At 41.4% G+C, this 11,516-nt stretch overlaps 1 protein-coding gene across 7 annotated transcripts in view; it reads left to right on the top strand.

Moving 5' to 3' along the window:
• Positions 1-11,516, top strand: part of METTL9 (methyltransferase like 9) — a 53,500-nt gene that overhangs the window by 6,927 nt on the left and 35,057 nt on the right. For 2 of the 7 annotated variants that reach the window (XM_008061765.2, XM_008061764.2), the window contains exons 2-3: positions 8,973-8,985; positions 9,748-9,938. In XM_008061765.2, coding sequence (XP_008059956.1) covers positions 8,973-8,985; positions 9,748-9,938 — 204 coding nt within the window. Of the gene's footprint in view, positions 1-1,424; positions 1,438-4,723; positions 4,743-6,272; positions 6,287-8,972; positions 8,986-9,747; positions 9,939-11,516 lie in introns of all 7 variants that reach the window. The other 5 variants (XM_021714290.1, XM_021714291.1, XM_021714288.1 and 2 more) reach the window with 4 other exon arrangements.

Raw genomic sequence — 11,516 nt, 5'->3', positions numbered from 1 at the left:
AACACACCCACACACACATACACACACACACACACACACACACACACACACACACACACACACACACGGATTATCCATCGAGTGAGTTGAGGAGTGCCACTAATTTTATTAAATCAAAGCTCAAGCAACTTAATCTAATTTGTGTAAATCATTTCCTCCCATGAATGTGAGGGTGCCTGTCACTCTACACATTGAAATCTCACATAAAGAGGTTATTGGGTTTGGTTTATATCATTTGTAGAAAAGATGGTGAATGATTTGAATATTTACTCCTGTGCTGTGCTTAGATGTTAGAAGGGGTCAGTGGTGAAATGTCTGGAGTGATTTGGTTGCATTGGAGAATCTTAGGATGTGGTTTTTGAATTCTTAGTTGTCAAGCAATGGTCAACTGACTTGGTCTGACCACCCCCTGTAGTAGAAAAGAATCTGTGTTCAGGAACCCCAGCAGTGGAGCCTTTTTGATTGTTTTTGGTGGCACTGAATGCCTCAGGTCTTTGGTTACCCATTTCTTTTGAGAATGGCCGGGTGCCCAGAGCTGCAGTGTGGTTTTTAGGCATTCCCTTGAATTGCTCTTCTCCTCTGACCAGCCTTTCCCTTGGACAGGAAGAGGAAGGAAATATGAACAGTTATTGGGCTTCTGTTGTCTGCCAGACACTAAATATATTATTCTCTGGGATCCCTGTAATAGCTCTTTGATGGTAGTGGTGCAATCTCCATTTCACAGACCGAAGATTGAGGCTGAGTGTTAAGGCTTGCTCAAGAACACACACTGGATGACAGAGTTGAGTTTTAAACTAAACTGTGTTTCGAGGCCCATATTTTTCCTCCTGCTTCATGAAGGCCTTCCTAGTAAACCTTGTGCTGTTTGAGAGTGGTGAAAATAGGCCTAACCTTCTTTATAGGAAACTGTCCCAGTTCTAATGGGTCTGTGTGTAGACACTAAAGTTAGGTTTGCTGTGTGCACAATATTAGTTGAGAATTTTGCAGATTGTGAGTTGGATGAGGATGGGACAACTGCTTGAAGCTCTGGCTTTGATCCAGTTTGTCTATGCTTTTTTGTAAAGCTTAAAGTTGAAAAAAGAACTTACCTGCTATGTTTTTTTCTGATATCAGCCAATTCTCTAATTTCCCATCACCAATTGGGTGTCCTACAATGTAATCCTATTCTGACACTAACTACCTGTGGTTAGGGTCAGACTTCACAGCATTGAAGGCTTAGGTCCTGCAAGACTATCCTCACATCAGAGGCCAGCTATAAGCCCCAGGTCACTAGGCTGCCAGTGCTTTTGTTCAACTTGGCTACAAATCTGGGGATTCCTACAGCTCACTCCTACCACTGACTTGATAATTTACTAGAATGACTCACAGAATTTAGGAAAGCCCTATACTTGTGTTTATTGGTTACTTATAAAGGATATGATACCCGGGAATGATCAAGTGGAAGAGATGCATAGGGCAAGGTATGGGGGATGGTGCAGAGCTTCCATGTCCTCTGGTGAGCCGCCCTGCCAGCATTATCACTGTATTTAGCAACCCAGAAGCTCCCAGAACCCTGTAGGTTAAGGGTTTTTATGAGGTTTCGTTATGTAGGCATGACTGATGAAATTATTGGCTATTGTTGACTGAACTCAGTCTTTAACCTCTTTCCCATCCTTGGAGATTGAGGGAGGGGACTGAAAATTCCACTCCTCTGATCAAGGCTTGGTCCCCACCCGAAGCATCCAGGTGCTGGGTGTTGTATAGGTTACAAAGATACTTTTTACCACTGTGGGGATTCCCCCAAGGGTTTTAGTTTCTCCAAGAGTTTTAGGAAATTTGTCAGGAACCTGGGATAAAGACCAAATATTTATTTTTGGTGATACTGCATTATCTAAAATCAGTAATTTTAAAAAAATAACTTTTTGATTTTACTAGTGTGCTCAAATCTTTTATATTTTGGACAGAAGACTATATCACGTTTGACTAAACTCCAAAAAATAGTTTCAGAAAGCCTTTTAACTGTATCCCTCAGCTTGTTAAGCAAATATATTTTTATAGGAAAATTACATCCCTACTTTGAAGGAGTGATCATCAACCAAGATTATGTAAATGTTAGGAGATATTCATGGGCTTCATATGGAAATTTTTTTAAAGACAACATGAGCCGGGCTCAGTGGCTCAGCCTGTAATCCCACGCTTTGGGAGGCCGAGGTAAGTGAATTGCCTGAGCCCGCGGGTTCGAGACCCACCTGGGCAACTTGGCGATACCTCATCTCTACAATAAATCAAAAAATTAGCTGGGCGTGGTAGCGCATGCCTGTAGTTCCAGCTACTTGGAAGGCTGAGGCAGAAGGATTGCCGGAGCCCAGCAGGTCGAGGCTGTAGTGGCCGGGAGCGGCCACTGCACTCCAGTCTGGGTGACAGAGTGAGACTCCAACTCAAAAAAAAAAAGACAACATGATCTACTATTTCATTACTTTGATTATCAAGTACTATCAAACAGATTATCAAGAATGCCTGCTGTCCTCTTGACTTGGCTGTTTATTATTTGGCTAATTAGTATCTTTGCAGTCTTGTTGCAAGTAGAGATAATATTGCTGTTTACTATAATTTTTAGATGTTATGCTGTGACATCCTGCTTTATACTTGGCATCAGCAAATGACTGAATGGAATAATTCTAGTTGGATTAGAGTTTGCTAACGAAAAGATTTCCTTGGGGCCGGGCACAGTGGCTCCTGCCTGTAATCTCAGCATTTTGGGAGGCCAAGGTGGGAGGCCAGGAGTCTGAGACTAGCCTGGGCAACATAGTGAGACTTTGTCTCTACAAAAAATAAAAAACTTAGCCAGGCATGGTGGTGCATACCTGTAGTCCCAGCTACTTGGGAAACTGAGGTGAGAGGATTGCCTGAGCCCAGTAGACTGAAACTGCGGTGAGCTGTGATCATGCCACTGCACTCCAGCCTGGACGACAGAATGAGACCTTGACTCAAAAAAAAAGGAAAAAAAATAAAAGATTTCCTTGGTTATTTAGACTGAACAAAATTTAAGTGAGCTTTAAAGGCAGATGCTAATAAGACACTTTTTCAGACACTGTAGTCTCCAGCTGAGGAGTCCAGCCCCACTGGAGAGCGGGCACACAGTCCTTTCAGTGTGACAATTTAACAAGCAGAGTACTTTGTTCTTGCCTGTGCCACTTTTGTCTCTGTAGTCTTTGAGGAGCTCACACATTCAAAAAACTCACCTACTTGAATGTGCACAGAAGCCTACAGACAGGCCACCCAGTGCTGTGAGCTCAGCAGAGCTTTTCATCTAAGCTGGGTTGTCTAGAGAGAGATAACGACAGGTGGCCTGCCCATTGGGCTCAGGGGCTCCTGCACTGATTTTCTCTTTAGTTGGCATTTCACCTTAAGGGCAGGGTGACTGTTCTTTTAAAGCTCTGAAGGTCCTGGCCAAGAGCATAGTCTCATTACTTATTTCTCTTAGTTTCTGATTTTATTTTCTTCTCTGGAATGCAAGTTTCCTGGGGCCAGTGAGCCTATCTTTTAATTTAATCAGCAGATGTCACTAGATCATAGTTAAGATAGATACTTGGGAAACACTGCTGGGGAGTCAGAACAATGAAATTTCCTGGGTAAGGGAGTTCTAAAGCACTGGCAATTTTGCACCCCAGGAGACATTTGACAATGCCTGAGACATTTTGGGTTGTCACTTGGGGTATTGCTACTGGCATCTGATGGATAAAGGCCAGGGATGCTGGTAAACATCCTACAATACACAGGTCGGCTCCTGTAACAAACAATTCCAAATGCCTATAGTGTAAAGGCTGAGAGACCCCGGCTTATAGGAATTTAGTTACAGTTCAGTTTAATTGGCAGTATAGTCCTGCATTCTTTTCTCTAGTAGACACACTGGGTAGAGTTAAGTGAAGAGAAGTGACTTTGAAAGAAGCTCTTCTAAAAATGTGTGCCTGGAACAGGAACTCGAATCAGCTGAAGCTGCTTAGGGACTACAGGCTTCCCATTTGTTCAGAAGTTGTAAGGTGGTAATTGACACGCAGAGTACTTGGCTAAGTGCCTGGTGCATGGTAGGTGCTCAGTTAGTCTTCCTTCATTGCTTGCTGCCTGCTTGCAGTAATGCAATTTTGTGGTAGATGGGTAGCTTCAACCACTGTTTGCAGAATCGGGTTTAAGCAAGGCCTTGCAGAAAACTTTGGAGTTTGAGAAACTGTCAGAAACCCAGTGGTAGTTGTCTCTGTGGTTAACCTTATGTTCCCTCCAGGATTTTGGTAGAAACTCCAGATTCTATCTGGTCAGATTTACTGTGATTCCTAACAATAATTCATTTGATGAACACTTATTGTTCATCTATATCTGTGCCAAGCACATTTGTTTTCATTGCCTTTGTGAAGCTCTCAGTCTGCCTGGGAAGATAGACACTGAACATGCAGTTGTATACAGTTATCAATCAATTCAGAGGTCATAAATGCTACCAAGGAGACTAATGGGGTGCATAAACAGGTACTGGAACAGAGGGCCTAACCTAGTCCAGAAGCTCCGGGAAAAATATGTCTCGCAATATTTAGGCTGACATTGAATTAACCAGGTGAAGAGAAGAGAGAGTTGGTGGTGAGAAGTGTAGGGGGCAGAGCAAATACTATGTGAGACAGCCATGGGAAAGCAGCTTTCTAGAAGAAGAAAGAAGGGTAGAGTACTATGACATCGTGAGGGACTAGAGTTCATGGGTTGGTAGGGAATGTCATGTGGTGAGGCTGTGGACACAGAATGGGTCCTTTTAAAAAAAATTTTTATTACAAGATTTGGGGTACAATTCAGGCTTAGGTATATAAACATTGATCATGCAGGTATCCTTGCTGATGAGGTATGCCCCTCCCTCCCCTAGCAGTTTCCCTCAACTGCCAATCCCACACCCCCTCCCCTGACAGTTTTCCACTAATGCCAGTCGCTTTCTTATAGCATTATAATTGTTCAAGGTCCGCTTATGAGTGAGAACATATGGAACTCTGTTCTATGTTAGTGTGATAGATCACTGAGTATGATTGATTTCAAATTCATCCAAGTTGCTACAAAGTCCATATATTTGTCCTTCTTTATGACTGCATAATATTCCATTGTGTATATGTACAACATTTTTTTTTTATCCAGTCCAGCTTCGACGGGCAACACAGTTGGTTCCATGTTTTTGCTATTGTGAAGTCAGAGCTGCAGCAAACATACATGTGCAGGTATCTTTTTTGTAGAATAATTTGAGTTCCTCTGGGTATATTCCCAATAGGGGAATTGCTGGGTCAGATGGAAGGTCAATTTCTAGTTCTTTCAGAAATCGCCACACTGTCTTCCAAAGAGGTTGTGCTAGTATGTATTCCCACCAGCAGTGTAGAAGTGTTCCTTTTTCTCCACATCCTTGCCAGCATCTGTTGTTGTTTGTTTTATTAATGATGGCCATTCTTACAGGGATTAGGTGGGATCATCTTACAGGGATCATCATCTCTGATGATGAGTAAGGCTGAGCACTTTTTCATGTGTCTATTGGCTACCCGTATATTTTCTTTTGAGAAGTGTCTATTCATGTCTTTTGCCCACTTTTTAAAGGGGCTGTTTGCTTTTTTCCTTTCAGTGCATTTGAGTTCCTTGTAGATCCTAGATGCTAGGCCTTTCTCAGATATACAGTTGGCAAATATTTTTTCGCAGAATGGGTCTTATAAGCCATTTGGAGCATTTTGGATATTATCCTAAGACTCCTGTTAAGCAGGGTAGTGGTGTGGTCAGATTTGCATTTAAAAATTTGCATCTTTAAAGAGGTTTACTAGTTTATTTATGTTTTCAAACCACTTATAATTTGTGGAAGGTCAAATACCACTTGACTTTATATATGTGCATGTGTTTAAAAAAAACAGCTTTATTGAGATATAATTCACATACCATAAGATTTATCCTTTTAAAGAGTACAGTTTGACTGGGCTTGGTGGCTCAGCCTGTAATCCCAGCATTTTGGGAGACTGAGACAAGTGAATTGCCTGAGCCCGCGGGTTTAAGACCAGCCCTGGCAACCTGGCACGACCTCGTCTCTACAATAAAATTAAAAATAGCTAGGCGTGGTAGTGTGCGCCTGTAGTTCCGGCTACTTGGAAGGCTGAGGCGGAAGGATTGCTGGACCCCAGAAGGTCGATGCTGGGTTGGCCACAAGTGTGCCACTGCACTCCAACCTGGGCAAAGGAGTGAGACGCCAACTCCAAAAAAAAAAAAAAAAAAAAAAGTGCAATTCATTGGTTATTAGTATAATCACAGAGTTGTACAGCCATCACTATCAAATTTTGGAGCATTTCATCATCCCAAAAAGAAACTCCATACTCATTAGTAGTTGCTCCCCTTTGTCTGTGTCCCCATCCCCAGCAACCACAGTCTACTTTCTGTCTCTGGATTTGCATATTTTAGACATGTCATATAAATGGAATTATACCACATGTGACCTTTTATGACTGACTTATTTCACTTAGCATAATGTTGTCAAAGTTTATCTATGTTGGAGCATGAATCAGTACTTCTATGGCAGAGTATACTATTTTGTTGTATAGATCTTATTTATCCATCAGTTGATGGACATTTGGATTGTTTCCTCCTTTTGGCAATTATGAATAATGCTGCTATGGAGTTGACATTTGTATCATGCAAATGATCAGGAAGGGCATACATTTCAGCCTTTCTCTTGAAAGAGAAAAGCTTTGCTCCTTTTTGTTCTATAGTACATTCTATTCAATAAGCAGTTTCCTTTCTGAAAGATTTCTATGACATTAAAGGTTCAACCATGTGTTAATGTTGATAAATGGAGAGAAATACTATTAAGACTTGACTTTTCCTTTTGGCACTTAAAAGCAGTATTTGCGGTGAATAGTGCCAGGTTTTGCTTAGTTCTAGAAGTCAGAGTCCATTGTTGTTCTAGTTGTTGGTATATAAGTGGATGCCAAGGAATTCTTAGCTCCTCTGTTTCACTTGAATGATTTCTTGTCCACATTAATAGAATGTACATGAATGCCTGTTATCAAGGTGATGGCTTTCATCTTGATTAGTCATTTAGGAGAATACAACATAAATACAAGTCAGAGTGGCCTCAGTATTAGAGTTCAGAACGTGCACCAGGAGGTCACAAGTATATAAAAAATGGTTTATGACCTGCAATGGAGCATAACTTCAGGCACAGTAAGTATTCAGAATTAGTAAATGATTAAACAGGAGCATTTTCAGACCAAGGGGAAAAAAGTGTAGGCAGCGAATGCGGGAAGTTTCATAACTTGTTATATAGGGTGGGAAAAATAAAAATAGTTTTCTATAAAGTCTATGCAGGTTTGATAACAAATGTTACATGAGCTGGGTGTGGTGACTCACACCTGTAATCTCAGCACCTTGGGAGGCCCAGGCTGGAGGATTGCTTGAGCCCAAGAGTTCTAGACCAGCCTGGGTAACACAATGAGACTTTGTCTCTACAAATAACTTTTTTTTTTTTTGAGTGGCAGTCTCACTCTGTTGTCCAGGCTGGAGTGCAGTGGCACACTCACAGCCACTGCAGCCTCCACCTGCTGGGCTCAGGTGATCCTTATGCCTCAGCCTTCCAAGTAACTGGAACTACAGGCATGTGCTGCCACACCTGGCTAATTTTTTGATTTATTGTAGATATGAGATCTCGCCAGGTTGCCCGGGCCAGTCTCCAACTCCTGGGTTTAGGCACTCCTCTTATCTCGGCCTCCCAAAGTGCTGGGATTATAGGCGTGAGCCACCAAATAATTTAAAAGTTGGCTGGCATGGTGATGCATGCCTGTAGTCCCAGCTACTTGGGAGGCTTAGGAGAGAGGATCGCCTGAGCCTGGTAGGTTGAGACTGTGGTGAACCATGATCACGCCACTACACTCCAGAGTGAGTCTCTGACTCAAAAAAATTTTTAAAAAAAATTTTAGAAAAATGGTTAAGTGACAAATTAGCACAAATCAGCCAACAACTGGAAAGGTTTGGTTTATCCAGTTTAGGGTACAGGGTTTGTAAAATAGTTTTTGAAATTTAATGTACCTGTTTATTTTGTTGATTTATAACAGGTTCCTTTTAATGTTAGTGTCAAGAATGTTACCCAATATTTTACTGAACATTTAGCAAGCTTAGGATGACCGTAAAATTGGTTGACCAATTGTGCAAGAGCTTACAGGACACCTGCTGCTGATAAATGGTCATATTTGTCAGGGGAAGCAAGTTAACTCTTGGCTAATAGACTTCTTATTGGGAAAAATTGGTTGCTTCATAGATAATGGATTAATAGCAACTGGTCTACTCTAAAGTTTTGTCACTGTGCTTGATGGGCTTATTCTTATTTATCAGGCCATGTTAGATGAATCTCATGCTATTATTATTATGGAATTCTCACTATGTGCTTTGTGCTATGTTAAGGTCTTGCCTGCATTATCTTGCTTAATCCTCATAGTGCTCTGCCAGAATAGGTAGATACCGGTGACATCTCTAGTCTACAAAAGAATGACTAGAGACTCAAAGATTAAGTGATTTGTCTGAGTGCACATAGCGGTGGCAGAGCCAGGGCTTGATTCTGGGACTGACTCTAAAACTGATGTACAGCCTACTTCCCCACATCTCTGGCATGCTAACTCTAAGTAAAAATGAAAAAATTTATGATGGAAGAGTAAATTTCATCTGTACTTGGAGTTATTGAATTTTGTTCTAAAAAGTACATTCTTGTTAGAGCTTATTCCTGGAAATATAGTTCTTAGCGTGTTCTTACTTTGTCTTGTCATTGATTGCAGTATGACTTTAAGTAACTTCTCAAGCTTTCATGAGCACATTTTGCCCCATCTTTAAGAATATCATATAACCTGTTTGTAAAGCACACTTCAAGATTTCGAAGGGTCTCTTCTATATATCCTACAAGAAGAAAGGCAATTTGATCTGGTCACTGGAGTGTTAACTTTTTTTTTTGAGTTGGAGTCTCACTCGGTTGCCCAGATTGGAGTGCAGTGACCGCTCCCGGCCACTGCAGCCTCGCCTACTGGGCTCCAGCGATCCTTCCGCCTCAGCCTTCCGAGTAGCTGGAATTACAGGCATGTGCTACCACGCCCGGCTGATTTTTTGATTTCATTGTAGAGATGAGGTCTCACTGCCCAGGCGGGTCTCGAACCCGCGGGTTCAGGCAGTCCACTCACCTCAGCCTCCCAAAGGTGCAGGATTACAGGCTGAGCCACCGAGCCCGGCTGGAGTGTTAACTTTTACTGCTTACTCTGTCATTTGGACTTGGTGGTTTTGAGTTAAGTGATTGTATTGTGTGACTGTTTTCTTATCCAGCAACAGGGTTAATACTAACTGTTTGCCTTCTAATGTTGAATGTTAGTGAAGCAGAGGCCAACAGAGCTTTTTTAGATCTCAGCGGTATAATGACTGAAGCATTGGGCCAGGGCTTGTGGTCTGGTTCTGACACCTGCTAAGCTGAAGGACTCAAAAGCATCTTTGCCCTCCCCTTACCCTTTCTACCTACCTTGAGGGCTGTTAAGATAATTAATGAGATATCAGGTCTGAAGAAATAGTTTATACTTTACAGGTCATATGAATATAAGTGATGATGATTATCCTCAAAAGTACCATGAAATGACAATATTTGGAAATGTTAGGTTTGATATGGTGTTCTGTTTTTTGCTTTTGGGTTTCTTAGGTGACACTCAGTTGTGTGTTTTGATTTTTGTTCTTTTTTTTTTTTTTTTTTAGTGGTATGTGTGCAACCGAGAAAAATTATGCGAATCACTCCAGGCTGTCTTTGTTCAGAGTTACCTTGATCAAGGAACACAGATCTTCTTAAACAACAGCATTGAGAAATCGGGCTGGCTATTTATTCAATTATATCATTCTTTTGTGTCATCTGTTTTTAGCCTGTTTATGTCTAGAACATCTATCAATGGGTAAGTGAATCTTAGACATTTTTTCTTTATCCTTAGGTTTAAAAAAAGAAAAATGAAAAAGAAAAATTATCTTGTTCAGCATATTGACCACCTGAGCTACGACATTTCTACTAGTCAAAATCCTTGGCAGTTGTTTTAGTGTTCCAGCTTTCTGTAGTTATGTTCTGTAAACTCATCATAACTTGATAGCCTCATGAGTCAGTATTTTCATGGCAGGAGTTACTTAGGACAATGCTTCTCAGCTTTGATGTACTCAGGAATCACTTGGAGATCCTGTTAAAATGCAGGTTATGGATCAGTAGGTCTGGGACTGTTTGAGATTCTGCATTTTTTTTTTTTTTTTTGAGTTGGAGTCTCACTCTGTCGCCCAGACTGGAGTGCAGTGGCCTCTCCCGGCCACCGCAGCCTCGACCTGCTGGGCTCCGGCGATCCTTCTGCCTCAGCCTTCCAAGTAGCCAGAATTATAGGCATGCGCTACCACACCCGGCTGATTTTTTGATTTATTGTAGAGATGAGGTCTCGCCTGCCCAGGCGGGTCTCGAACCCGCGGGCTCAGGCAATCCACTCACCTCAGCCTCCCAAAGGCACGGGATTACAGGCTGAGCCACCAAGCCCGGCTGAGATTCTGCATTTTTAACAAGAGCTCAGTGATGCTATTTAAATGCTGCTGGTTCTGGATCATAAAGTAGGAAGACTCTAGAACCAGGCCCATACGCCCTTAGGCTGAGGAATAAGATTTTTGCCTTAAACATACTTCTTAGGAGCAAGTGTTGTAGAGGAATCTAATCAGCCCAACCAGTGGGTGATGAGTTGTTTTGAGATAAAAGTACCGCATCTGTTTTTAAGTAATGTCTAGGCTTGCCAGAATTTTGTAAACTTATTGTGGAATCCAGTGTCCCCAGAGTGGTTACCTCATATAAATTTATAGAAAAAGCTTTGGGAATTTTTATTTGCTTTCTCGACCACATTTTCAAGCATCCCCAATGCCTTAAAATCTAGGATGCGAAAGAGAAAACCAACAGGGCTTCTTCAAAGCTTCAAAAGCCCATTGGACCACTGAAGCCACTGGTTGAGTCCACTTTTCTTTTCCTTTGGGATTTGGAGCCAGTTTCTGCTGAACGTCTGGATTCCCAGTCTATCATCTGGTCCTTAAATATGTTTTCAGGCACCACAAGCCATTTCTCAGGATTTCTTACTGTATTTTCTTCATTGTTTATGTGAAATTGCCATACGTTTGCTTCAGCAAACAGTTGTTATTTTTATCTAGGTGGTTGAGTTTATATACTTCAACCTGACATTTAGTTCCTAAAATTGTTTGTACAGAATTTCTCTTCTATACCATTTATTCTTCCTTTGGAAATCAGATGAGTCACTGGCAGAGAGCCTTGTCCTTTTTGGGGTCTTGTACCTCTTTGAAAGTGATAAAAGGTAGGAATCTTCTCTTTAAAAGTCACATTCAACATTTTGCATATAATTTTGGGGGCTTCAAACTCTGAATTGCTTCCCCTTTCCCCTGCCCGTTGATTATCCTCAAAAGTACCGTGAAATTATATATATATATATATATATATATTTTTT

The sequence above is a fragment of the Carlito syrichta genome, unplaced genomic scaffold, assembly GCF_000164805.1.
Source record: "Carlito syrichta isolate Samal-C Ts95f unplaced genomic scaffold, Tarsius_syrichta-2.0.1 Scaffold305573, whole genome shotgun sequence".
Taxonomy (NCBI): Eukaryota; Metazoa; Chordata; class Mammalia; order Primates; family Tarsiidae; genus Carlito; species Carlito syrichta.
Note: the sequence above shows the minus strand (reverse complement) of the source record. Positions and strands in the feature narration are given on the sequence as shown.